Source organism: Natrix helvetica, assembly GCF_964273705.1.
Source record: "Natrix helvetica genome assembly, chromosome: 1".
NCBI classification, from domain to species: Eukaryota; Metazoa; Chordata; class Lepidosauria; order Squamata; family Natricidae; genus Natrix; species Natrix helvetica.
In genome coordinates, this window is record NC_138548.1 from 354,427,906 (window position 1) to 354,455,881 (window position 27,976).

The window sequence follows — 27,976 nt, forward strand, 5'->3', positions numbered from 1 at the left end:
TGTTACAGGTCAGTTGCAGCCTAATAGCCGCCCTTGCAACTGTTTCTCTTCTTTCCACAATGCTTCTCCCTCCTGAGACAAAACCACATTTGCCATTTCGAAAGCACGTTGATCGTTTCTGGTTTAAGTTTCACATTACTACTAATACAAGAACCATGGTGGCGCAGTGGTTAGAATGCAGTACTGCAGCTAATTCTGCTGACTGACGGCTGCCTACAGTTTGGCAGTTCGAATCTCAGCAGGCCCAAGGTTGACTCAGCCTTCCATCCTTCCGAGGTGGGTAAAATAAGCACCCAGATTGTTGGGGGCAATAGGCTGACTCTGTAAACTGCTTAGAGAGGGCTGTAAAAGCACTATGAAGTGGTATATAAGTCTAAGAGCTAAGTAAAATTTTCAGGGACAAATTAAAATGACTGCTCGGTGAAGGGCAAATATGGCAGTTTCAGGCTCGTGCCTCAGCATCAGAGGTGGCATTCAGCAGGTTCTGACTAGTTCTGGAGAATCGGTAGCGGAAATTTTGAGTAGTTTGGAGAACTGGGAAATACCACCTCTGACTGGCCCCGCCCCCATCTATTCTCTGCCTCCCGAGTCCCAGCTGATCGGGAGGAAATGGGGATTTTGCAGTAACTTTCCCCTGCCATGCCCACCAAGCCATGCCCACCAAAGCAAGACCACTCCCACCAAGCCCACAGAACCAGTAGTAAAAAAAATTGAATCCCACCACTGCTCAGCAAGCATACTTTCCAATGAGACAGTAAGATCATTTTATTATAATTTGTCAGAGTATTCAAACAAAAAAGGATTCCTCTCATGCAAAGGGAGAACCCCGATCCTTAGTTTACGTCCCCTTTTATAATGAACACAACAAATGAAAAAGAGGAAAGCTGATTGGGCAGGATAATAGTAATCTCCCCTTTGCCTAGGAAAGCAGTTACATGTAGTCAAACATGTTACATATCTTCATCCCATAATATCACATGTTCATTAAAATGGTTTGGAGTTCACAAAAGAGATAAACCAGATTCCAATTTGTAATAACAAACTTTTTCTTATCTGGAGGTAATCCCCAGCCTGTTTATTAGTTTAGAAATGTTAAAACAAATAAACTTGAACATCATTTTAAAAGAGAGGAAGTAAATCAAATTAAAATACAAAGTAACTATGTAAGTTAGTGTTGTGGCCCGCCAGTGGCCAGCAGAGCTGGCAGCAGACTCGGACAGTGAAGAGGTTGGGGAGGAACATGGGCCAGTCCTGGAGTCTGGGGAAGGCTCCGATGAGGGCTCTGCGTCAGAGGCAGAGATGGGGCGAGGGACGTCTGACAGTTATCAGCTGCCTTCGGAGTCAGACATCAGTGAGGCAGATGAACAGCTGGAGCCTGCTCCCAGTGTGTGCATGTGCAGAGTTGCCAGACGAAAAGAACAGCTAAGGAACAAGGGTTGACTTGGAAGTATAAGGCCACAGGTGGACAGTGAATGGCCCCTCCCAGAGGAAATAAAAGAGGAGCCAAAGGGGAGTGGAGTTTGCAGGACACAATTACCATATTTTCCAGAGTATAAGATGCTCTGAAGTATATGACACACCTAGCTTTTAGGGAGGAAAACAAGGGGAAAAAATCAGCCTCTGCCTCCCAGCAATTTGCCTCCTTGCAGCAAACAGCAAACAGTACAGATGATATACGCTGTTTGCGATGTATTTCTGTGCATGCATGCCTGACCCATAAAAATAGCAAAGAATTGGAGAAAGGAACATTATGGCCAGGGGTGGGTTCCTACTGATACCGGTACTGGTTTGCTTCGCGCATGCTTTGTGTATGCGGAAGATATGCTGCGGGGGTGCAGCACGCCCATCTGGCAGCCCGTTTTTGGTCCCAGGAGGCTGTTGGGAAGCTTACTAGACCCAAAACCGGGTGCAGGGGGGAGGTCATATGCGCATGCATGGGGGCAGGTGGGCAGAGGGGTGTCATGTGCACATGCACAGGGATTCAGGGGGTGTTGCACACATATTGCATTATGGGTGCGGGCTTGTGCTTTCGGCACACGACGACAAAAAAGTTAGCCATCACTGGTGTAGGGGCTCCTGCTTGAGTGGGGGGGTTGGACTAGATGACCTACAACAACGATGGCGAACCTTTGCGTGCCATAAGTGGGGGGAGCACAGGGAGCCGTGTGCAGGCGTGCCGCACCCATAATGCAATGCGTGACCCCAAGTGCGTATGCGCGCACTACAGACACTCCCCCCATTTTTACATGCGTTTTTCGCCCTCCCCAGGCTCCAAAGGCAAACAGCCTCCCCTGCCCCCCCGGATGCCCTCCAGAGGTGTCAGGGAAGCCTCCGGACGGTCCCTGAAGCCTTCAGTGCGCTCAAAATGACCCTCCGGAGCAAACAGGAAGTGACTTCCGGTTTGCTTGGAGGGTCGCTTTGAGCGCTCCGAAGGCGTCAGGGACACTCATGAGGGCCTCCGGGGGGGGGAGACTCTTTTCGCCCTCCCCAGGCTCCTATAAAGCCTCTGGAGCCTGTGGAGGGCGAAAAATGGCTTTTAAAAAAGGGTGTACTCAGCTGGCCGGCGCACACATGCGCGCTGGCCAGCTGACAGGACAGCGCCTTGCGTGCCCTGACAAATGGCTCCGCGTGCCACCTGTGGCACGCGTGCCATAGGTTCGCCATCACTGACCTATAAAATCCCTTCCAACTCTGTTATTCTGTTAATTCCACAAAGGAGAATGATATGATTCCAGTTCCCCCCCCCCTCCCCCAAATAGATCCAGACAGTCTCATGGGGGCTCTCAGCCTTCCAAGAAATAAAAATGGTTTGCCAGAAATTGAAGATATTTGGGGAAAAAATGTAAAAACAATGTCACTTTTTCCGTTACTATTTTGGCTGGGGAATTCTGGAACCTGAAGTCTACACATGCTGGAAGTTGCCACGATTAAAAACCATTGATGTAAGCTCTGTTAACAAACACACAAATACTTTTTTGGCAAACTTATCACAAGTCAATGAAGGTAAACCCTCCTTGCTCCCCAGAGCTCTTATCGAGTGGTGTGATTCAAATAATTTAACAACCGGTTCTCTGCCCTAATAACCGGCTGTGTAGGCATGGCTGGGGGGGTCATGTGACTGGGTGGGCATGGCCAACTCGACATCACTCATATCAAAGGGACCTCACCTCACCTCGCACAGCTAAGTGAGGCAGCCGTTAAATGAGTTGTACCCAATTTTATGACCTATTTTGTCACAGTTGTTAAGCAAACTGCCATGGCTGTTAAGTGAATCCAGTTTCCTACACGAACTTTGCTTGTTGGAAGCCAGTTGAAGGAGTCCCAAATGGCAAGCGATACAATACAATACAATAGCAGAGTTGGAAGGGACCTTGGAGGTCTTCTAGTCCAACCCACTGCCTAGGCAGGAAACCCTATACCGTTTCAGACAGATGGCTATCCAACATCTTCTTAAAGACTTCCAGTGTTGGGGCATTCACAACTTCTGGAGGCAACTTCTGTTCCACTGATTCATTGTTCTCACTGTCAGGAAGTTTCTCCTCAGTTCTAAGTTGCTTCTCTCCTTGATTAGTTTCCACCCATTGCTTCTTGTTCTACCCTCAGGTGCCTTGGAGAATAGTTTGACTCCCTCTTCTTTGTGGCAAACCCTGAGATATTGGAACACTGCTATCATGTCTCCCCTAGTCCTTCTTTCTATTAAACTAGACATACCCAGTTCCTGTAACCGTTCTTCACATGTTTTAGTCTCCAGTCCCCTAATAATCTTTGTTGCTCTTCTCTGCACTCTTTCTAGAGTCTCCACATCTTTTTTACATCGTGGTGACCATTTGACCCCAGGACACTGTCTTATCTCTGGTCTGGGCTGCCTCTTCTTGATCAACCAAATGTTCTTCTACTTGCTTTCCACAGATCCAGAGCTCAAGTAAATTTGAATTTTCTATTTTCTTTTGTTTTTCTTTAGCCCCCAAACCTTCAGGGCTGCAAGTTGCTCCTCAACCCAAGCTGGGGAAGCTCTCCGCTTCCGACATCTCTGACACGTCTCTCCGTCTGACCTGGCGCGTCTTGACTGGGAAATTCGAATCCTTCAGCATTGAGTACAGAGATGCAGAGGGCAACCCCCAGGTCTTGCCTACAGACACCAACACCCAGAATGTGGTGATTTCCAACTTGGTGCCTTCCCACAGATATACGTTCAACCTCTATGGCATCTCTCAACAGAAACGATTCGGTCCTGTCTCTACTGAAGCCGTCACAGGTCAGAGGCTCCAATTTCTTGAAGAGGGAACATAAAATCCTTCTCTCGATACCTCATTATTTCCTTTCAAGGGTTTTTCTAGTCGCCATATATATGCAGATATATACCGTATTTTTCAGAGTAGGAGACGCACCCGAGTATAAGACCCACCAAGGTTTTGAAGAGGCAATTTTTTTTAAAAAAAAGGTTTTGCACTCTGCAAACCTCCCAAAAATGGCCCGTTTTTCATGAAAACGTGCCCGGTTTTTTTTTCAAAAAAAGGGCATGAATAGCCTTTAGGAGGCTTGTAGAGTGCTCGGGGGGGGGGCAAAAACAAGCAAATAATGGCCCATTTTTCATGAAACCGGGCCCATTTTTTGTCAAAGACATGGATAGCCTTTAGGAGGCTTTTTGAGTACTCCTAGGGGCTGAGGGGGAAAAATTGCATTAAAAACAGCCCATTTTTTGCTCATTTCTGTCCTCCCCAGAACCCAGGAGCACTAAAACAGCCTCATATAGGCGCTGAACGGCCATTTTGGTGAAGGGGGGGTTTGGGAGGAAAAAATGCTGTATTCAGTGTATAAGATATACCCAGATTTTCAGCCTCTTTTTTGAGGGAAAAAGGTGTGTCTTATAATAATAATTATATTTAATAATCATATATTATATAATTATATAATCCCTTGCGGGGTGGAGTCTGGAGAACTGTTAAGTGCCCGGATGCCCTTCCTGTCGCCAAAGCGGAGTTATATTTAGCAGATATATTCTCATCATGCCCAGAGAGAGAAATATCAGCCTCTACCTAGGATTGAGCTCACAGCCTCCTGATTGTGAAGCAAAAGCCCCACCTCTAGGCCACCGCACCACTCAAATCAATCAATCAATCTCTGCAAAGGAATATGCCTTTTTCCATTCTGCGAAAAAGTGTCCATTGTCCCCAGCCCCCCCCCCCCTGCATTTTGTGGAATTCATTCTAATTTCAGGAGCCTGGGTTTCCATGGAACCCAATTTAGATACCCTGCGCTAGATCCCTCAGCCCTTTGCAAAGAGCATGGCACCCTTCGTAATGTTTTGTATTTTTGACTCAAAGGTCCTTTTTTCAAGAGGCGACTGGACTTTCTGGTTTTTCTTTGAAGACTTTCCGCTTCCCATCCAAGAAGCTTCTTCAGTTCTTATGGAAACATCTACAATGAAAAACCAAGAAAGTCCAGTCATCTCTTGAAAAGAAAAAAAACCTTTGGGACAACCGTAACCCGGATGACCAAGAATCTCCACAGACATTTCATATATTTTTTAATTTCTTCCAGCTCAAGGGAAGGACTCAGAGGCAAATCCCAAACTGGGTGATCTCTCCATCTCCGACGTCACCAATGACTCTGTCCGCCTTTCGTGGACTATCTCGTCTGGGAAATTTGACTCTTTTCTCATCCGATACAAAGACGCCCAAGGGAACCCTCAAACTGTGCCTGTTGGTGTGGACTCCCGGACAGTTTTCATCTCTGACTTAATACCTTCTCACAAATACAAGTTCAGCCTCTATGGTCTCTCTGGGAAGGAACAGTTTGGACCAGTCTCTATTGATGCTGTCACAGCAGGTGAATCTCTCTCTCTCTCTCTTTGAGGGTATCCTTAGCAGTGACGTGCAGTCAGGTGAGGCAAGTGAGGCACAGCCTCACCACTCTCATCATGAAAAAAAAAAGTAAAAGGAAAAAGCTGAGCTAGTTGCTGCCTCACCATGGTTGACTCTGCTTAACCTCACTGGTGCTCTCCCTCCCCAAGTGTAGTGACCTCCTCCCCAGGCCCCCATTCATTTCTCTCTCTCACACACACAGCTGGATAAAACTATATAAAAATCTAGCCCAGCTTCACTGATTACAAGTTTGAAAAGGCAACGTGGCTCCACCTGCAATCAAACTACACTTGGGGAGGGAGAGCACAAGCGAGCACTGAGGAGACCACAGGAGGAGGCAGGAAGCCAGGCAAAGAGCCATGCTGTAGTACACACACTTCCCCCCAACCTCTTTCTTTTGGAAGGCTTGGCTCGGCTCCCCTCCGGCTTCTCTGCCTCTCCTCTCACCCCAGCCTGCCAGCAGGAGGTGGTGGGTGGGCTTTATTGTGTTCCATGCATTTCCCACCCAGACAGCAGGCTGCATTTGCAATGGTGGAGGTGTTTGGGGAAGGCAGCAGGGGAATGTGGGGGGATGGCAGAGGAGCTGCTTTCAAGCCACTGGAAAAGATATTCAATCCAACTTTTGTGTGTGTGGGGGGGGGGGGTTGTTTGAGAGTGAGTGAGAGAGGGAAGGGGTAGGAGAGATAGTCCAATCCAACTTCTGTGTGTGTGTGTGTGTGTGTGTGTGTGTGTGTGTGTTTGTGTTTGAGAGAGGGGGAGGAAGGGAGAGAGGGAGGAAGGAGGGGAAGGAGAAGAAAAAGAAAAAGAGAGAAGGAGCAAAGGAGAAAAACAAATGATGTCGCTTTAAATTGGAACTGAGCATGCCTGGCTGTGGAATTCTGGGAGTTGAAGTCCACAAGTCTAAAAATATTTGAAACCCAGCACTGTGTCAGTGTCTCACCAGTCATAAACCTCACCGCACGTCACTGATCCTTAGTGTTCTCTAAGCTTGGCTGTTTCCTTGCAGATGTTTCAGTACTCAATCTATGAACATCCCACTTAGAAACTCACCTGAACCCCTAAGACCATTTGGGGGATTGGGGGTGGGGAAGAAGAGTGAGAATTTAGTCCCTGTGTTCGCTTAATGTTTTGATTATGAGCCATGGTGGCGCAGTGGTTAGAGTGCAGTACTGCAGGCAACTTCTGCCGGCTGCCGGCAGTTTGGCAGTTCAATTCTCACTGGCTCAAAGTTGACTCAGCCTTCCATCCTTCCGAGGTGGGTAAAATGAGGACCAAGGTTGTTGGGAGCAATAGGTTGACTCTGTAAACTGCTTAGGGAGAGCTGTAAAAGCACTGGGCAGCGCAGTGGTGGAATTCAATTTTTTTTACTACCGGTTCTGTGAGCGTGACTTAGTGGGCGTGGTATGGATTGGTGGGCATGGCTTAGTGGGCGTGGCAGGGGAAGGTTACTGCAAAATCCCCATTTCATCCCAATCAGCTGGGACTCAGAGAATAGATGGGGGCGGGGCCAGTCTGAGGTGGTATTTCCCGGTTCTCCAAACTACTCAAAACTTTCACTACCAGTTCTCCAGAACTAGTCAGAACCTGCTGAATGCCACCTCTGGTACAGCGGTATATAAGTCTAAGTGTTATTGCTATTGCTACCCCACCAGCCCCTGGGGCAAAGGTCACAAGGACTGGCCCCGGGGTCAAAACAATATTACCTATCTTAATTTGAACTCATTCCTGGTTTGTGCCCCCCCCCCTCATCCATTTGCATTCTTTCTCCTGCAGCTTTCTCAGAAAGCACCAGCCCTCCAGCTCCCTTGCTCGATCATCTTGTGGTCTCTGAAGTGACCTCTACGACTCTGCAGCTCGGCTGGGATGTCCCGGAGGGGGAGTTTGACTCCTTCCTCGTGAGATGGAAGGACAGTTTGGGAAATGGCCAAAAGCCTGTCCCAGCCAAAGAAGTTAAAGTGCCTGGGGACGAGCGCTCTGTCACCCTCCAGGGACTCACACCCAGTACCGAATACAGCCTTACGGTTTATGGCATAAAGGATGAGTCGGAAGTGGCCGATATCAACACTGGAGCAAGGACAAGCGGGCTAGGTAAAGGGGCAGCCTGGGTTACCCCCCAATGTCAAAAAACCAAACAAAACCAAACACCCAGGAACAAATACTTCTCAATGAAAGCATTAACATAGTAAGTGGGTGTCAGTCACAAAAAGAGAGCTAGCTAGCTAGCTAACCAGATAGATTGACAGACAGACAAATGGATAGACGGACGTACGGACCGACAGACAGATAGATATGGTAAAGTGATAGAGAGTGTTGATAGAGATAGATGATAGATAGGTAGGTAGTTAGAAAGAGAGAGAGAGAGAGAGAGAGATGGTTAGACAGATAGATAGATAGACAGATAGATAGATATTGATCATCACTATCTAGGCAGACAAACAGCATATAGATTCATTCATTCATTCCTAGAGAGAAAGAGAGAGAGATGTAGAGGTGATAAATATGGCCAAGAGAGGTAGATGATAGATAGATAGATAGATAGATAGATAGATAGATAGATAGATGATAGATAGATAGATAGATAGATAGATAGATAGATAGATAGATGATAGATAGATAGATAGATAGATAGATAGATAGATAGATAGATGATAGATAGATAGATGATAGATAGATAGATAGATAGATAGATGATAGATAGATAGATAGATAGATAGATAGATAGATAGATAGATAGATAGATAGATGATAGACAGACAGACAGACAGACAGACAGACAGATTCATTCATTCATTCCATTCTATTCCACTCTATTCCATTCCATTGCATTCCTTGGCAAAGCTGCAAAGATGCCATTTGCTTAAAAATCTTGTCCCATTGTTATTGGTTGGGCTTCTGTGAAGTCACAGAAAGATTAGAATAAGGACCTTTCAGATGCATAAAATAACTGCCTGGACAATTCTTGGAAGGGAAAGAAAAGAAGTGAGATGATGGCGAAAGGGCAAGCTTCATGCCTTGGGGTATCCCTGACAAATATGGAGTGAAGGTTTGGGAGAACTTGGAAGTTGTGGGTTCTCCATCACTGGAGGCTCCAAGGCCCCGTCCAACTCTATTCCGATTAATTAATTAAATTAAAACTCACAGAACTGGTGGGAAAATAGTTCGGCTTTGCCAGAGAAGCCTGGGAATCTTTGGCTAAAAACCAAAGGAGGAAGAGGGAGCCGTTTCTTGGCTGTTTTCGTCATCATTCCAGATTTCACAGGAGAGACCGTTGTAGTAGCCTATGATGCTCTCCCTGGTTCCCTCCCTCTACTCTGGGAATAAGCTAGGAACTACTAACCATAATAGATCCCTCTTCCTTAGGACTTCTGGAGGAGGTAAAGATGGCGGCCAAGCAGGGGTTGGTTCCGGCTTCTGTTACTGCCAGTTCATTCAGGGATGTGCTGTGCGCATTCTCGACGCACGCTATGGGCACATGTGCAGTAGTAAAAAAATAGCTTCGGCAATTTTGGTGGGAAGGTAACAGAGTTCCATGCACCGTTGCCGTTTAGTCATGCCGGCCACATGACCACAGAGACATCTTTGGACAGCGCCGGCTCTTCGGCTTTGAAACGGAGATGAGCACTGCCCCCTAGAGTCAGGAACAACTAGCACGTATGTGCGAGAGGAACTTTTACCTTCTCCTTTACTCTTGATCTCTACCTGCTCATCTGCCGTAGGAAGGCCATTTTGGGTCATCGAGGAAGAGGCCACAATTTTTGACAGCTCAGAGTTGTTCTTGTGGGAGGCCACAAGCAACTCAGCAGCTGTGCATTCCTGGCTTGGTTCGTATCGAGCTGGGCCAGCTTCCAACTGTGGTTTTTTTGTGTGTGTAAGACCCGAGTCAATTCATCTTTGGCACTGTGCTGTTTTCTTTGTGGTCAGCCAGATTGGCCACCGTGGATCCCAAGAGGGAGGGAGGGAAGACTTTTAAGGGGAAGGGGCGAGCATGTAAGAGGTACATGCCAAACCGCAGGCCTCGTTTCTGTACTACTCTTTTCTCAGAAGGGCCCAGCTGCAGCCACATCTGGCTTCAAATCCACACGGTCGTTTTTCATTTCTTCCTAAAATAAAAGGAGGGGAGGAAGCAAACCCCCAATTTAAACTTAGGCCTTGGGGCAAAGAGAACGGGAATTCAACATTTTGCTGGCTATAGCCAACCACCCAAGGCGGTTTCCTCAATTAACCCCTTGCTGCTTTTTAAGGAGTTTATAACGTTTATTCTTCCTCTTTTTGGTTCTGCTGTGTTTTATATTAGAGCAGGGCCCTCCAAACTTGGCAGCTTTAAGACTTGTGGAGTTCATCGCCCAGAATATCCCCCCCTCCCCTCCCTGTTATAGTCCACAAGTCTTAAAGTTGACTCTTCCTACAATGATGTCTTCCTTGTTTGATTTCCTACAAAATGACACACAGACCCATCTCTCTCTTGTTCTCTTCTCCCTTCTTCCAGAGCTGGATGGTCCCCAGGACTTGCGGTTCAGTGACATTCATGAAACCTCTGTGGTAGCCAACTGGAGACCCCCAACCTCTCGCATTGATGGCTACAAAGTTTCTTTCCAGCCCTCAGATGGCGGTGAGGGTCTTTATCTACTTGTCCCCCAGGATTGTCTGTTAACAGCACACAGAGCATCTTAGTGGAGTTCACACTCCACTTTCTACGGCGGAAAGAGCTCAAGTGGAATAGAGATAGCGTCGGAGAAAATGCCAACCATTATGAATCAGTTTAGTGTGGTTTATTTGGGTACAGGGCAGTGGTGGGATTCAGCCAGTTCGCACCTATTCGGGAGAACCGGTTGTTAACTTTCTAAGCAGTTCGGAGAACCGGTAGTTGGAAGAAATCTCCTTTTTATTTTCTTCCACTTTACAGGGCTAATCCTGTAAGGAGGGCAGGAAGGAAACTTTCTGGTGTTGTTTCTATCCTAATCTTTATTGCCCTGCTTACAGAAACTGCCTCTCCGGTTAATCCTTGTTACATTGTAACAGCTAAGGCAAAGCGCCCATCGACGTGAGTGACGTTGAGTTGGCCATGCCCACCCAGTCACATGACCACAGTGCCCCGCCTACCCAGCTGTCATTAGGGGAGAGAACCGGTTGTTAAATTATTTGAATCCCACCACTGGTACAGGGTTATTACTAAGGGTTAGGGTGATGTGAGCATAGCAGAGGTGGGTTCCTACCGGTTTGGAACGGTTCAGTTGAGTAGGTAGTAACTCAACCGGACACATGTCTGAACCGGTTCTATCCTCGGGGCTGCCATCTTGATTTTCTGTGCATGCGCAGAACAATCTTCATTGCAAAAAGTGCAAAAAAAAATGCGTGCTAAACCAGCAGGAATGCCGGCAGGAATCCACCCCAGGAGCATAGCAATTGTATTTTATGAAACTGGGTTTACGGTTTGTCGTGTCACGTTAACCAAGTTGGGCCTTCTCAGTGGTCTTAGCGTTTTGTAACGGCGAGCCAAGACTCAACTCTAACTTTGTGGTTATGGTAAGAGTTGGGAAACTGAGTTCTAGTGGGTGAATTTGACTCAGCTCTTACTCTCAGAAAGACACGGCAATAGCAAACCACTTCCAGAAATCTTATTATTCAGTCGGACTGTATCTCAGTAAGAGCTTTTCCAGTCTGGCCCTCTCCCAATGATTTGGGCGACAAACCCCATCTTGCTCAGCCAAGACGTGCCTTTCCCATGCTAGTTCAAGACGCTTCCTATCATACTGGAGAACACTATATCAAGAAATCAAATAATATCTGTCCAGCTCTTCATACAGTGGTGTATTAACCATCAAGCAGACTAAGCACATGCTTAGGGCACCAGGCCCAAGGGCCCCCCACAAAGCTGAGCAAGAAAGAAAAAAGCCAATGAAGATTTGTACAGTACGTACAAAGGAGGGGGGCACCAAGATTTGTCAGTGCTTAGGACACCAGTGAGCCTTAATCCACCACTGACTTCATAACATTTCAGGCAAAAATATCAACTCTGGGTGGTTTTTTTCCCCTTCTATTTTTAGGGGAGCCCAATAGCATTCCAGTGGATGGATCTGAACTCAGGACACTCATTGAGGGTCTGACTCCTGGGGCCAGCTATGAGGTCGCTGTAATGTCGATCCGTGGGTTTGAAGAGAGCGAGCCGTTGGTGGGCTACGTCACCACAGGTAATTCATGAAGGCAAGAAGCTTAAATGTTACCTAGCAGCACATCTACTTATTCATTGATCGACTCCCTTATTGATTCATTTAATGCCAGTCCTTCGAGGTAAGCCAATTCAGGAAATAGACGCTACCCCAAAAACCAGGCCTCTATAGTTCACTCATCTAGGTTTGCCCAAGGATTAGGATACACATCCAGGGGAGAGCTGCTGGGGGTTCGCAAGGGTTCGGGAGAACCTCTAGCTAAGATTCTGTGCAGTTCGGAGAACCCCCAAATCCCACCCCTGGCTGGCCCCGCCTACCCCTCCCCTCTCAGGAGTCTCCACGCCGCTCATTTTGGATGCAGGTAAGTGCAGGGCACGTGTGGAGGCTTGGGGAGAATGAACAACGGGCCTACCAGAAGTTCAGGAAGGCCAGAAATGGGCCCATTTCCGGCCTCCAGAGGGCCTCCAGAGCCTGGGGAGGCCGCTTTCGCCCTCCCGGAGGCTGGAGAAAAACCTCTAGAGCTTGGGGAAGGTAAAAAGCTCTCCCCGCTGCCTATTAGGCAATGGCCACTAGGGCCACACCCACCCAGCAACCAGGCAGAGAACCCCTTGCTAAAATTTTCGAAGTCCACCCCTGTACACATCTACGAAGCTCGCTTATACCACACTGTCTGTGGAGATACTCAGTCATCCAGGTCACAGTTATCCCAAAGGTGTTGCTCAAAAGGCAACTGGACTTTCTTGGGTTGTTGTTTTTTCCCCCTGAAAATATTTTGCTTTTCATCCGGGAAACTTCTTCAGTTCTGGCAGAATGGTGGGAAATGGAAAGACGTATATTCTTAGCAGTCATCTGGTCATTAGTACTCTGAAGGTCGGTCATTGGCTCTCTGACAGTCATTGGGGCCATTGAGGGAAAATGAGTGTGGAACCGTCTTGGTACGGCTGAAAGGACTGTGTTGTAAGCAGTGTTGTTGACAGGATATGTGTTGTGGCCCAGCAGGATCTGGTTGAGCTGCTGATAGACTCGGATAGCGAGGAACCATATGAGTTTGCCCTGGACGATGTGGAGGACCCTGTGCAGGGTTCAGACTCAGAGCAGGGACCAGAGAGGCTGGTTGGCCACCAGGAGGCGCCTGAGGCATGGAGCAGTGGGGAGGATGAAAGGCAGTTTGTCCCTGGCGCTAGATTGAGAAGGGCTGAGAAACGGAAGCAGCAACTCCGTAGGCAGACTCACAGAAGATGATTAAGCACAAGTGGTTGTGGATTGGCCCCTCCCAAGAGAGATTATAGGTGAGGCGTTGGGAGGGGACATTTTCAGGAAACAACCGTTCGAATTAGTAGTTAAGAAAATCTATGTATTCTAGTCGTGTCTGCTCATTGGGACTATCTACGTTGCTTCATTTGAATTATCTGGGTTGCTCTATTGAACATGAGTTGTCTGGGCCCTCAGTCAAAGGATTTTTTATCTCAGTAATTAAACAGTGGCAAACAGCCAAGCCTGTGCTCTGGTTTATTCACAGGCGTGGAGAGGGGGGTCATAACAGTTATGTATCACACTGTGCCCTTCCAGAGGGTCATGTCTTCTTCCACAGTGTAGTAAGGAAGGGATCCCCAAACTGTAGGCCATGGCCCCACTACCGGCCATGGGTTTAATCACCACTGGGCCATGAGTGGTGCACACTCATCCCCACTCCCATGCACATCGCGGGCGGTCGCAGCACGACTCGCACAAGCGTGCCCCCACTTGCATGAGCATCATCACAGGCGGGCATGGTCCAACTCATGCAAGTCTCATTGCGGGCACTTGACATCCCACTCACGAGAGTGTTGCCACAAACATCGTGGGAGCTCAGGTGCATACACATGCCCATGCACCTGGTCCGTCCCAGAAAATACTCCTCTCTTTCCCCCTAACTCCCTACGCCGGGTCCACAATCTGGAAAGGTTGGGGAATTCTGGTGTAGGGACTCCCTACGGGAGAAACGTTTAGGCAATCCTCTTCTTCTTTAACTCACAGTGCCAGACGGTCCTTCGGATTTGCGGGCTGTCAATGTAACCGATACCTCCGCCGTGCTGACGTGGCGTCCTGCTGTGGCTGAGATGAACAACTACATTGTCACTTACGGACCCATCACCAGCACCGGTAAGCAACAAGAGCTGGTGAAGCCTGGGGGGGGGTCAATCATTCGGCCATCAACCTGCCTTTGGAGCTCATGCCTCCTTCCCAAAAAAGCTAACTCTCCCATGAATGTAAATGTGGTCTCACACCATGTTGCGACCGCTTTAATTTAAAATAGGATGTTTTCTTGAGAGTTTGGACAATCTTCAGTTTCTTTTTCATCCCTTCTTCCGCTTCGCTCAATGAGTTCCTCCTGTCAGGTCATTTCTGTGTTTTTCTATACGTGCCAGCTTGAACCTTGAACGCAGGTAGTCCTCACTTAATGACCAGCTACTGAAAGCCAACTCTGAAAATTTTCCCGTGGTTGTAGCATAATTAAAAGAGCAATCATTTCCCATCCCCAAATGTCACAGGTCACATTGTCCGATTAAGGCGTTTGGCGGGTTCCTCGATCACTCCTCTTCTCCAACTGCCACCTGTTGGGATGACGTTGGTTCCCATGAGAACGTTTTTTTGTTATGACTGCTAGCCAGTCTATCTACTTTTCTTTGCCACACACACCCTGAGTTCGTGGCAACTGTGAGGCAGCAAAAGATGGCTTCAGAGTTGACAGTTGGCTGGAGAATTCTGGGAGCTGAAGTCCACAAGTCTTAAAGTTTGTCAAATTTGGAGGCCCCTGTCCTGGACTCTTGATCTGGTTTGGCTTAGGCTATACTTGGAACAGATTTCATCTCTGCATTTTCCCCCACCCAGGTTCACAGGTCTCCGAATCGGTTCCAGGAAATCGTGTCCAGCTTCAGCTGTCAGAGCTGCAAAGGGACATGGAATATTGGGCCAATGTCTATGGGGAAAAGGAAGGAAACCGAAGTTCTCCCATCAGCGCTGCTTTCACCACTGGTGAGTGGATGGGTTCCATTACAGTGGTGGTAGTGGGTGCACCTTTGGAGGACCTGAAGTGCCAGGTAGAGGACAGACCCTCCTGGAAAGATGCACCTATGTGGTTGCTAAGACTTGATGGTCAATTAACCAGTCAATCCAGGGATGGGTTGCTGCTGGCGTTATTGACGGTTCACTTTGCACGTGCGCCCACCACGCATTGCTTGCGCGTGCGCAGTTGCCTATACATTGTTCTGCGCATGCACAGAACATTATAAAATGACTAAAAAAACATGCCGGCAATGGCATGGACGACCGGAGAACTGTTCGGGGGCATGGCCAGCCTGCCATCCCTACCGTTTCGGCAACCCAGTCGCAATTTCCACTACCAGTTCGCCCGAACCGGTGCAAACCGGTAGCAGCCCACCTCTGACTCAATCCATCAATCAAAGTGAATAGTGGAGTCAATAGGGATGAATCTGAAGAGTAAAAAAGATACGTCTACAGGTAGCCCTTGACTTACAACCACAACTGGGACCAGAACATTCATTGTTAAGTGGCATGGTCAATAAATGCTGCATCATGTGACCGCAACCAATTTTACGACCTTTTTGCCACAATTATTACATGTGATGAAGTGGTGGGTTCCAGATCGGAACGGGCCCGGCGGCGTCCACATGCGTCTTAGCGCCTCCGCGAGCCTCCACGAAGCTCCAGCTGTTCAGCGGAGCATTGCGCAGCCACTGTACATGCTGTGCGTGTGTGCAGAAGCACTGAATACTTAAAAGACCGGTAAGGAGCGCAGGCGGACGGGTGGGCCCTCCAGAGCACCGTACCGGAACGGTATCTGGTGCTCCGGGCAGGCTCCTGTATGCCCGTACAGGGGCGTACCGCCTGCAACCCACCACTGACGTGATGTCACAAAAATACAAACCTAGGTTCCCTAAAAAGAGGCATGGAATCAAAATCACATGAAACATTAGTACTGCCTTATAAATCCTTGGTAAGGCCATGCCTGGAATACTGCGCCCAGAGAGGTCACCAGATTACAAAAAAGATGTTGAGACTTTGGGGGGAAAAGTGAAGAGAAGAACAACAAAGATGATTAGGGGACTGGAGACTAAAACATAGGAAGAACGGTTGCAGGAATTGAGCATGGCTAGTCAAGAAAAAAGAAGGATTAGGAGTGACATGATAACAGCATTCCGGTATTTGAGAGGCTGCCACAAAGGAGAGGGGGTCAGTTTATTTTCCAAAGGACCAGAGGGAAGGGCGAGAAACGACGGATGGAAATTAATCAAGGAGAGAAGCAACCTGGAATTAAAGAGAAACTTAGTAACAGAACAATTAACCAATGGAATGGCTTGCCTTCAAAAGTTATAGGTGCTCCGTCACTGAAGGTCCTTAAAGAGAAGAGACTGGATGGCCAATTGTCTGAAATGGTGTAGGCCAGGGTCTCCTGCTTGAGCAGGGCGTTGACTTTGCTATACCTTTGTAACACAACTCAAAGCTGATGTGTAACAAAGCGGAACACTCAAGGAAGTTGTCTACGTTCAAAACCCGATTTTAACCTTAGTGAATTTTCAGGCATGACATTTCATGTCTGCTAAAAATTCAGCCATCTTGGAGGGAAATAAGCCACGTGAGTGCCAGGTGCTTGAAGATGAACAAAGCAACAGAGTTCACACAACAAAGGAAGCCAGGGCTAGTTAAAACCAGATTGTCTTTGTTTGTCCGACCCTGTCTTAGAATTTCTCAGGATAATTTTTGGAAACATTGGGCAAAATGTCCCTTTGGCTTCTTTTCCCCAAAGAGTTCATAGATTTTTCTCCGCTGCTCTATAGCGCAAGGTAGGGTTAAATTCATAATAAACCAGAAGTTGTGAATGCCTCCAGAGTTTGTGAATGCCTCCAGAAGTTGTGAATGCCCCAAGAAGATGTTGGATAGCCATCTGTCTGAAATGGTATAGGGTTTCCTGCCTAGGCAGGGGGTTGGACTAGAAGACCTCCAAGGTCCCTTCCAACTCTGCTATTGTATTGTATTGTATTGTATAATTGTACAATTTGGTTCATTTTTTAAAACTCTCACCTTCCTCCTCCTCCTCCTGCAGGAGCAGATGGGCCCCGGGACCTGCATGCTACGGAAATTTCCCCCCGCAGTGTGCGACTCACCTGGTCACCCCCAGGTGCTCCACCTGAGGGATATCTGTTGAGTTATGAGACCCCCGATGGACAATCAAAGGTACCTAGCCACAGTTTTTCAGTTGCCTCTTGAAAAAGCACCCTTTGGGACATTTCTGTTCTGACCGAGGCTTCCCAAGAACATGAAACAGATTCCTTGTCCCGGCAAAAAACCCTTTTATTAATTTGCTGTGAATTCTGCTCATTCACAGCTGACAAAGTCTTTCAAAGGAGGATTTATGGTCACAGAACTTATCTGGCTTGGAGAGCTGACAGGCTGATATCTACAGAACTTGACAAGGAGTCTCAAACTAATTGTCTCCTGCAAACTCCACTCCCCTTTCACTCCTCTTTTATTTCCTCTGGGAGGGGCCATTCATCATTTGGCCTTACTCCCATGTCAACCCCTGTTCTTTAGCTGTTCCCTTCATCTGGCAACTCTGAGCATGCGCCGACCGGAACAAGCTCCAGTTGTTTGTCTGCCTCACTGATGTCTGATTCTGAAGCAGGCATGAAATCCTCTTACCTTCACTACCGGTTTGCAACCGGGAGGGCTCGCGCACGGCATGCGCAGAGCATCCATGATGACATCTGGGCAGGTGGGCGGAGCCTCCTGCCTCTGCTACTACTGATTTGCCCGAACCGGGGCAAACTAGAAGAATACCACCTCTGCTCTGAAGGCAGCTGATAGCTGGCATACGACTCTGGCCCCCTCTCTGCTTCCGACACAGAGCCCTCATCAGAGCCTTCCCCAGACTCCAGGACTGGCCCATGTTCCTCCCCAACCTCCTCACTGTCCGATTCTTCTGCCAGTTCTGCTGGCCGCTGGCGGCCCACAACAATTTCATATATTGTTCTCCATATAGCTGCAACTCCAAGTATTTATATATTGCTGGCCTAAATTTCCCTGCCTTTATTTTGCTCTCCACAGGAGATCCCTCTGGGTGCTTCCATCACCTCGTATGAACTTCAAGATCTGATTCCTTCAAGTCGGTACCAGGTCCAAGTCCAGGCAGTGAGGAGGGGAACACCAACAGCTCCCATCTCCACGTCCTTCACCACTGGTAATAACATTATAGGCTCCCTGATATGTCTACGTTTGAGACAGGCTCTCTGTGGTCCTTTGGGACTTCCTAAAGACCCAAACTCTGAATGAGTGGGTCCAGTGATCACCGTTTCTTTCTTGGACAGGGCACCTGACATACCCCTTCCCTCGGGACTGCTCGGAAGAAATGAAGAATGGACCAGGAGCTTCACGAGTAACAACAATTTATCTCGGGGGCAACCAGCAACGTCCCTTGAGGGTGTTCTGTGATATGGAGACAGATGGGGGAGGCTGGATTGTGAGTATGAACAATACAGTTGGGTTGGTGATGGTCAAACTACAGTTTCTTGAAAAAGAATCTCTCAGGGTCCCAAGTAATAATCCCATAGCAAAAAAAACTCCGAGGCCGGTAGATTCCTCAAAGAACAGTTTTATTGGATATATCACATTGACACAGTTCTGGTGAAAACCGACTCTGAAAGTTCCCATGGGTTTCTCCTAATTAAAAGTAAAAGTTTCTCCCCTTCCCCAAACAATCAGTCACATGGTCCAATCAGGTTGCCATCCGGTTGCTTGGTAACGTCACTCCTCCTCTCTCTGGCCAGGTGTGAGAATGTCCTTGTTTCCTAGGAGAAAGTATTTTGTTTTGGCTACAAAACCCCAGCTATCTCTGTTCCCCCCCTCCCAATCCCTCAGCTCTAGTGTGGCAACATTGAAGCTTCAAAATGGCCAGCTTCAGGGTTGACAGAATCATTGTTTCCTCCAGCCATGATTTCATGCGTGCTGTTTTTTCAGCCGCAGACATTGGCAGTTGAAGAATTTTAAATGGGGGTGGGGTTAATGAAGGGAAACAAATGGAAGCCTTTAAAGCAGCATCCTTCCCCAACTTTCCGGGTACCTCAGACAATAGATCCCATCATCCATAGCCAACATACTATTCTTAGAAAGTGATAGTTTTGAGCCAACAGATGTAGAAGATGCCAGGTTAGAAAAGGTCTTTCTAGTGCAGAATTTTTCCAAGTTTAAGATGTACGGACTTTCGACTCTCAGAATTGCCCAGCCAGGACAATTCTGGGAGTTAAAAGTCCACAAACCTTAAAGTTGCCAAGGTGGAAAAACTCTGCGCTTATACCAGCAGAAGTCATTGTGAAGTTATGAGACATGGGACCACAATAGCACCAGCTTTCTACTGATCAAATTCAGGAGCAGTGAGAAGATAGTCATCTAGAAAGAGCACAAGAGAGACGAAGCGACAAACCAGAAATAGGGCACAAGCTCTGCCCCTAACTTATTTGGGTGCAACGTTGTGACACATGTGAAAGGGTCAAACACAGTGGTGGGTTCCTACTAGTTCAGACTGGTTTCAGCTGAACTGGTAGTAGCTTGGTGGCCCGGGTCGCCTGAACCGGCAGCGACCCAGGTCTGCCATGCCCCTGAACTGGGTCTCCTGATGGCACCCTAGGCGGCGCCATCTTGTTTTTTGCTTCTGCACATGCGCAGAGCAATTGTAGTTGTACTGCGCATGCGTCCCTGAGTGAACTGGCAGTAGTCTCTGCCAGAACCCACCCCTGTTTGAACAGGCATTCATAGTACTTAGAGACAGCTGGCCATTTGCATCCTTTTAGAAAGTAGGTGAGGCCACTTGTAGGTTTACCTGTGACACCTGGGCGGTGCAAATGGGTGTGGAGCCTTCTTGAAACTGCTGAGAGAACTCTCTAAAACGTGGGTGTCAAACTCGATTGGGTCACGTGACGTATCGTGATTTATTGCAATGTCTTTTGCCTTTGCGGAGCTGAGGTGAGTATATACTCCTTGCAGACAGCTGGTCATTTGCATCTTTTTAGAGCAGGCCTCTCATGACCACATCCGGTCAGTGGGCCACCAGTTTGACAGGCCTGCTCTAAAAAGATGCAAATGACCAGCTGTCTGCAAGGAGTATAGATCCTTCCATTCCCCACCAGCCAGCCAGCGCTGAAGAAGCTTCTTGGATGAGAAGTGAAACGTCTTCAAAGAAAAACCAGAAATCTAGTTGCCTCTTGAAAAAAGCACCTTTGGGACAACCATGACCTGGATGAGTAAGAATTTCCATAGATATTGAGAAAAATTGCTCTCAAAATCATGTACAGTAGAAGGACCTCTTGGGATTTTATTGCTTTCTGAAATCGATCACTATCAATTTTCTTTCGTTCCTTCTCCATCATGGCATCCTCATTCTCCTCCTCCTCCCCAGGTCTTCCAACGTCGGATGAATGGTGAGACGGATTTCTGGCGGGACTGGCAAAGTTATGCTCTCGGCTTTGGCAACCTAACCCGGGAATTTTGGCTTGGTAAGTCCACAACTTTACCTGCGTCCTCTCCTCTGTGTAGCCAGATATATCTACCATTTCATCCTTCCTGTCCTTTTGCAAACTGGAAACTGAGCCCACAGAAGGATAAGTGCTTGTCTCAGCTGAACCCATTTCTGGATTTTATGCTTGAAACAGGGGGGAAAATGAAACTTTGATTCAGACAATCTTGTTATAGAAATGGTTAGCATCATTAAATACCCTATTTCCACCAAAATAAGACCTCCCCGGATAATAAGCCCAAGCGGGCTTTTGAGCGCATGCACTAAAATAAGCCCTCCTCTGAAAATAAGCCCTCCTCTGAAAATAAGCCCTCCCCAAAAATATTGCAACCCAGCAGCAACCATGAGGTGACAATGCTCACCACCTCCTGCACCTCAAAAATAATAAGACCTCCCCCAAAATAAGGCCAAGTGCTTATTTCGGGGGTCAAAAGAAAACAAGAACCTGTCTTATTTTCTGGGAAATACCGTAACTATGTGTTGTACTCTACTGAAGCAAAAGAGTTGATGGTCCCTTTTATCTTTTTTTCTTTCCCTTTTACTTTACACCGCTCTCCCCCTCTTCACTTTTCCTTGTTCTCTCATGATCTTTATTTCTATTTGTATTTTATACAATAATAAACTTTAATATTTTTTTAAAGATGGAAAAGATAATAAGGCTATACTAACGTCCACAGTTGTATACAAGTTCCATAAGGATTCCATTTGTAGGTGTCTGTTGTGGCCCAGCAGGATCCGATTGAGCTGCTGATGGACTCGGATAGCGAGGAACCATATGAGTCCGCCCTGGACGATGTGGAGGACCCTGTGCAGGGTTCAGACTCAAAGCAGCGACCAGAGAGGCTAGTTGGCCACCAGGAGGCGCCCTGAGGCATGGAGCAGTGGGGAGGATCAAAGGCAGTTTGTCCCTGATGCTAGATTGAGAAGGGCTGAGAAATGGAAGCAGCAACTCCGTAGGCAGACTCACAGAAGATGATTAAGCACAGGTGGTTGTGGATTGGCCCCTCCCAAGAGAGATTATAGGTGAGGCGTTGGGAGGGGACATTTGCAGGAAACAACCGTTAGAATTAGTAGTTAAGAAAATCTATGTATTCTAGTCGTGTCTGCTCATTGGGACTATCTACGTTGCTTCACTTGAATTATCCGGGTTGCTCTATTGAACGTGAGTTGTCTGGACCCTCAGCCAAACAATTCGTTATCTCAGTAATTAAACAGTGGCAAACAGCCAAGCCTGTGTTCTGGTTTATTCACAGGTGTGGGGGAAGGGGGACAGAACAGGTGTCACTCCTTTAACCTCCTTCAGAAGAATTATTGATTATCAAATTGTTCCTTGATGGCCACATAGATTGATTCTCTCCAGGATGATGTGTCCCCAACCTGGGGACTCTTCCAACAGTTACATGTAACTGAGTCTGTCCTTCAGAAGAGTCAACCTCTCTTTTCTCTTTGGATTCCAGGAAACAATGCCCTGCACCAGATGACCTCTTCAGGGGACTACGAGCTGCGTGTGGATCTCCGTGCTGGGGATGAGTCCGTCTATGCCACCTATCAGCACTTCCGTGTGGACCCTCCAGCTGACCATTACCGCCTGCATCTGGGCAGTTACCAGGGCACAGCTGGTGAGCATAGCTGTGGGACTGTGTGTCAGGGTTCCAAGTAATATATCCAGAACAATGAGAACTCCGAGGCCATTTTTTGAACATCTCCATCCCATTCAGTTTATGTAGCAGCCTCCCAGGACTGCTGGACATTGTTAACCTGTAAAGTATCTCACTGGGCTTTTTATCTATGTATGACTTTCAGACAATGTTGATTACCTGAATAAGATTGAATTAAGTGTGGCGTAATTCCCACATGACCAGCTTCATGCTGGCACAAGTTGGAAAGAACTACCGTATTTTTCAAAGTGTAAGACACACCTTTTTCCCTCAAAAAAGAGGGTGAAAATCTGGGTGCATCTTATACATTGAATACAGCATTTTTGGCCTCCTGAAACCCCGCCTCCTTTGCAAAAATGGCCGTGCATAGCCTTTAGGAGGCTTCCAGAGTGCTCCTGGGGGCTGGGGAGGGCAAACATGAGTGAAAAATGGGCCATTTTCTGCTCATTCCCCCCCCCCAGCCTTCAGGAGCACTCTACAAGCCTCCTAAATGCTATTCATGCCCTTTTTTGACACAAAATGGGCTCATTTTCACAAAAAATGGGCCATTTTTTTGCTCATTTTGCCCCCCCCCCCAGCTCCCAGGAGCATTCTATAAGCCTCCTAAAGGCTATTCATGCCCTTTTTTTGACAAAAAAAAACCCTGTTTTTGGGAGGTCTGCAGAGTGCAAAAACTTTTTTAAAAAATTTGCCTCTTCAAAATCTTGGTGCGTCTTATACTCTGAAAAATATGGTATTTGCAGAGAAGAGCAACAAAGATGATTAGGGGACTGAAGGCTAAAACATATGAAGAATGGTTGCTGGAATTGGGTGTGCTTAGTTTAATGAACAGAAGGACTAAGGGAGACATGACAGCTATGTTGCAATATCTGAAAGGTTGGCACGAAGTAGAGGGAGTCAAACTATTCTCCAAAGCACTTGAGGGTAGGACAAGAAGCAATGGAGGGAAACTAATCAAGGAGAGAAGCAGCATAGAACTAAAGAGAAATTTCCTGACAGTGAAAACAATTAATCAGCAGAACGGCTTGTCTCCAGAAGTTGTGAATGCTCCAACACTGGAAATTTTTAAGAAGACACTGGACAACCCTTTGACTGAAATGGTATAGGTTTCCTGTCTGAGCAGGAGGTTGGACTAGAAGACCTCCAAGGTCCCTTCCAACTCTGTTTTTCTATTCTTTTCTTTTCTATTCTGCCAGAAAAGCATTGTTTTTGGTGTGTTTCTATGTTGGGGTGTCACCTTTCCAAGCCTTTCCAATAGGACTAATGAAGTGTCCACTGAAGCTGAAGCACTGCCCATGGTTAGGGGGATGTATGGAAAGGCCCTAACTGAATATATATGTATGCATGGATTGATGTGATGTTAGAAAATGGGAAGGACTAGAATCCTCAGGTGTGGGTTTTATGAAATGGGGGGATGATGGGAAAAGCATGCCTTGATTTGAGTTACCATCACTACGAAGGGCAAAGCTTTGGAGACGGACCTTTTTTTTCCCCTCAAAGGTTATCGGCCAAGCACCCAAAATGTGATCGTGTGACTTGGGGAGTTGCAGCCATTGTTACTCCCCAAATGGTTTGTAAGTAGTTCTTGGGAGGTCCATCATAACTCCGATCAGTCACAAATCAAGGACTACCTGTAGCAGAAGGGATTCACATACACAGGGAAGAAGATAGCAATTCTTAAGGGCAGCCAGAAATGCATCCAAAAATTCAGGAGGGAGGACTGTGGTTGTTTTTCACTTTCCCACTTTCTCTCTCACCCAGGCGATGCCTTAAGCTACCACTCAGGGAGTGTTTTCTCCACTCGGGACCGGGATCCAAATCGAGTCATCATTCCCTGTGCCATCTCTTACCGTGGGGCGTGGTGGTATCGCAACTGCCACTACACCAACCTCAATGGGCTCTACGCTAACAACCGTGATCACCAGGTAATCCCCGGCGGGCAAGTGGGACGGAGCAAAAAAAAATGTTTTTGCACTCTGCAAACCTCCCAAAAACAGGCCCGGCTTTTTTTTTTTAAGGACATGAATAGCCTTTAGGAGGCTTGTAGCGTGCTCCTGGGGGCTGGGAGGACAAAATTGAGCAAAAAACGGCTCATTTTTGCTCATTTCTGCCCTTCCCAGCCCCCAGGAGCACTCTGAAAGCCTCCTAAAAGCTATGCACAGCCATTTTGGTGAAGGGGCGAGGTTTCAGGAGGCCAAAAAAATGTTGTATTCAGTGTATAAGATGCACCCAGATTTTCAGCCCTCTTTTTTGAGGGAAAAAGGTGTGTCTTATACTCCGAAAAATATGGTATTTCCCACTCTCTTCAGCGGACTTCTTGTCAGGTGGAAGTCTCTAGCCTTGCTGGGTCACTTTTATTTATTTATTTATTATGAAATTTATTTGCCACCCATCTCATGTCCAACGACTGGATGATTTATAGCATAGGTGTAGTGTCAAGCTTGAAGTGTCCTTATGCTATTGCAACCATTATCGCTTCTCAACTTGCAAGAAACTAGAGAGGAGGGGAGGGTGAGATGGAATGCAGCCTCCAGATGTAGGAAGAAGAGCTGTGGGAGCCAAGGACACTTGGCAAGTGTTTGCCAAGATCAGGGACTTTTTCTCATAACAAAATAGTGACACTCAATTGGACAATGTGACCTGCACGGATAGGGGGAGGGGGAAATCCATATTGTAACTATGTATGTTTGTGCGGCAATCAGGTACAGCTGGTTTTGCCTTCATCGGTGCCAAACTCAATAAAGTTTTGCATTCAGATATCTGAAAGTCTCGAATATGCTTGCTTTGGTTGGGTTCGTCAGTTAGACCGTTGACAGGTAGTCCTCGACTTACAACAGTTCATTTAGTGACCGTTCAAAGTTACAACGGCGCTGAAAAAGGTGACTTAGGACCGTTTGTAATACTTAACACCATTGCAGCATCACCATGGTTGCGTGATCAAAATTTGGATGCTTGGCAACTGACTCGTATTTATGACGGTTGCAGTGCCCCGGGGTCCTGTGATCCCCTTTTGCGACCTTCTGACAAGCAAAGTCCATCGGGAATCCAGATTCATTTAACAACTGCCTTGCTAACTTACTAACGGCACTGATTCCCTTAACAACTGTGGCAAGAAAGGTCGTAAAATGGGGCAAAATTCACTTAACAAAACACTGTTTCACTTAGCAACAGAAATGTTGGGCTCAATTGTGGTGGTAAATTGAGGACTACCTGTATAAAACACTTTCACCTCAATTTCTCTCTCTCTTTCTCTGACTTCACTGATCTTCCTTTTGCAGAAAGGGGGAGGAGTGTAAGTTTTACAGATTCAGCTTTGCATTTCTCACGTGTCCCCTCTCTCTCCTCCATTCCAGGGCGTCAACTGGTTTAACTGGAAAGGATTCGAGTTTTCCATTCCTTTCACTGAGATGAAACTGCGGCCCAGCAGCTTCCACCTCTTGCAGCGGTCCTGAGCGGGATGCGGGATGGACTAAGGGAGAGAACAGCGGAGGCAAAGCAACAAAAAAACAGCGGGAAAATCCCAGCAATGACCCCTTTTGCAACAGGATACCTCAGATCTCGCCTTTGTTCTGCTTTTCTGGCCCATCCTGAGGAAAAAGAGGAATGCGTCAAAACCAAAGGGGGGGAAAAAACCCACCTACTTCAAAGAAGAGAGAGCACAGAAATAGAGTTTGAGAGGGTGAAAGCAATTCATCTGAATATAGGTAGTCCTCAATGTACAATTACAATTGGGAGCGGGATTTTTATTACAATGCAAGGTGATTGTTGAGTCACGGCCAATTTTACCACGGTTGTTAAGTGAGTCAGGGTGGCTGCAAAGCGAATTGTGAGGTCACTAAGCAAATCTGACATAGCCCCTGGACTTTGCTTGTCGGAATGCCACGAATGAGGATTTCGTGACCCTGCAGCCGTTATAAACACATGCCGGTTGAGTCAAGCTCCCCAATTTTGATCCCATGACCCTGGCACGAGGACTGGCTGCCAATCACTTTTTTCAGTGCTGTTGTCCTTTTGAATGGTCCCTAAACAAATGGTTGTAAGTTGAGGACTACCTGTGATTTTTATTTTTGTAAAGGAGAGCTTTTAAGAGAGCCAAGAAATCAGATCGGCCGGCAAAACATCGGCCACCAAAAGCCGGTTCCCTTCCCTTTCCTTTAGTTCTGGTTCTGGGAATCAATGACTTCGCAGCAGTGAAGTCCTGATTCTGACCCAAAATCTCTCCTGCTTGATCCCTTTTGCTTCTCATCTCACCTGCTAAAGACTTTTCCCTTCCTTCTCCAGCCTCATTCCCAACCCAGGCTCCATTTTCTTCCTCCTGTGAATGCCATTCAAAATGGAGTTAAAGTCATAAGTATGTTGGTGAACGCAGCTTGACATAAAAGCATTTTAATGTTGGTTTGATTTTTTTTCCCATTCCTTTTGCCCCCTGGGGAAACCTTGTGAAATCAAACAACAGATTCTTCCATCCGTAACCTTTTTGACTCTCGCTCTGTAAATTTTTACACCTAAAGGTAAATGATTAGTACTGAAAGGCACAGGTAGGAATCGAACTGGGGTGGGGTGGGGGAATTGCAGAGTGGAAAAAGAACTGGAGAAAATGGGAAAGACCTCAGATTCATTCTTGTCCTCACAATAATAATAAAACACCCAAAAAATCAACGGGCCAGTTCCTAAACTGTGTACGCTTTCTCTCATTTATATGAGATTTCAGAGACCAAATTGGGATTAATTCTCACTTAAAAGCTGAGTTTATGATTATATAAACATTTTCAAGAAATTCCGGCAGATAGAAACCTAGCATTTTACAGATGTTGGGGGTAAATTCTTTTTTTTCTTGCTTTAAACTTTCTCTAAGAGTAAATAATTTGTTTAATTATTAATCCAAGTAGATTCTGTCAGGAAAAAAAAGAGCAATTTCCTGCCTCTGAGCAGTACATAAAAGCCCTCTGATTGGGCACTTTATAGGGGAATAATTGCATTTTGCAACTTTATAATGGAGAACTTTACAATTGTAAGGTATATATATATATATATATATATATATATATATATATATATATATATATATATATATATATATATATATATATATATATATATATATATATATATATATATATATATATATATATATATATATATATATATATATATATATATATATATATATATATATATATATATATATATATATATATATATATATATATATATAATTGTAAGGTATAAAGATATTTGGTATTGCAGTTGTTCTTAAACCGAGGACGGTTACCCCCAAACTGATAATTTGGGTCTATTCCTGGGGTTAATGAAATAATACCATATGTAAATTCTGTTTCAGAGTTGTGGGTCCAGTTTGGGACTTCAACTGGTGAGACACGTGTGTAAAACAACAGTCAGGTCTCTTGTTGCGACAATGACATTATTCAATGAAAAGTGTCATTTGGGCCAAACATTTTAAGAACCACTGTTTCTTCCCTAACCTGATGCCTTTTTGGGTTGGACTAAATCCATCCAGCATTAAGAGAAATACGGGTGATATAATTGGAATTGGAGAAAAATCTGAGGTGAATGTCAGGATTAGCCCGAATATTCAGTCTAAAAATCAAAGAGAGACGAATGCGATCCAGATGTGGGAATGACTTCCCAATTTGATCTTCTAAACATTTTGTCCCTTTCTTGAACCTCTTTAGTGAATCAGACAGACTTCCTTTGAAAGAT

General features: G+C 46.4%; 1 protein-coding gene across 1 annotated transcript in view; it reads left to right on the forward strand.

The window, feature by feature from the left end:
* Nucleotides 1-27,282, forward strand: part of TNXB (tenascin XB) — a 159,540-nt gene extending 132,258 nt beyond the window's left edge. The window contains exons 40-54 of the mRNA XM_081939432.1: nucleotides 1-8; nucleotides 3,962-4,255; nucleotides 5,542-5,829; nucleotides 7,638-7,952; nucleotides 10,351-10,473; nucleotides 11,909-12,052; nucleotides 14,048-14,173; nucleotides 14,903-15,046; nucleotides 17,136-17,266; nucleotides 18,137-18,269; nucleotides 18,397-18,548; nucleotides 20,481-20,577; nucleotides 22,055-22,216; nucleotides 24,017-24,180; nucleotides 25,609-27,282. The exon at nucleotides 1-8 is cut by the window's left edge and continues 268 nt beyond it. Of these exons, the coding sequence (XP_081795558.1) occupies nucleotides 1-8; nucleotides 3,962-4,255; nucleotides 5,542-5,829; nucleotides 7,638-7,952; nucleotides 10,351-10,473; nucleotides 11,909-12,052; nucleotides 14,048-14,173; nucleotides 14,903-15,046; nucleotides 17,136-17,266; nucleotides 18,137-18,269; nucleotides 18,397-18,548; nucleotides 20,481-20,577; nucleotides 22,055-22,216; nucleotides 24,017-24,180; nucleotides 25,609-25,707 (2,380 nt within the window). The 3' untranslated portion in view covers nucleotides 25,708-27,282. The remainder of the gene's footprint in view (nucleotides 9-3,961; nucleotides 4,256-5,541; nucleotides 5,830-7,637; nucleotides 7,953-10,350; nucleotides 10,474-11,908; nucleotides 12,053-14,047; nucleotides 14,174-14,902; nucleotides 15,047-17,135; nucleotides 17,267-18,136; nucleotides 18,270-18,396; nucleotides 18,549-20,480; nucleotides 20,578-22,054; nucleotides 22,217-24,016; nucleotides 24,181-25,608) is intronic.
* The last annotated feature ends 694 nt before the right edge of the window (nucleotides 27,283-27,976 follow it).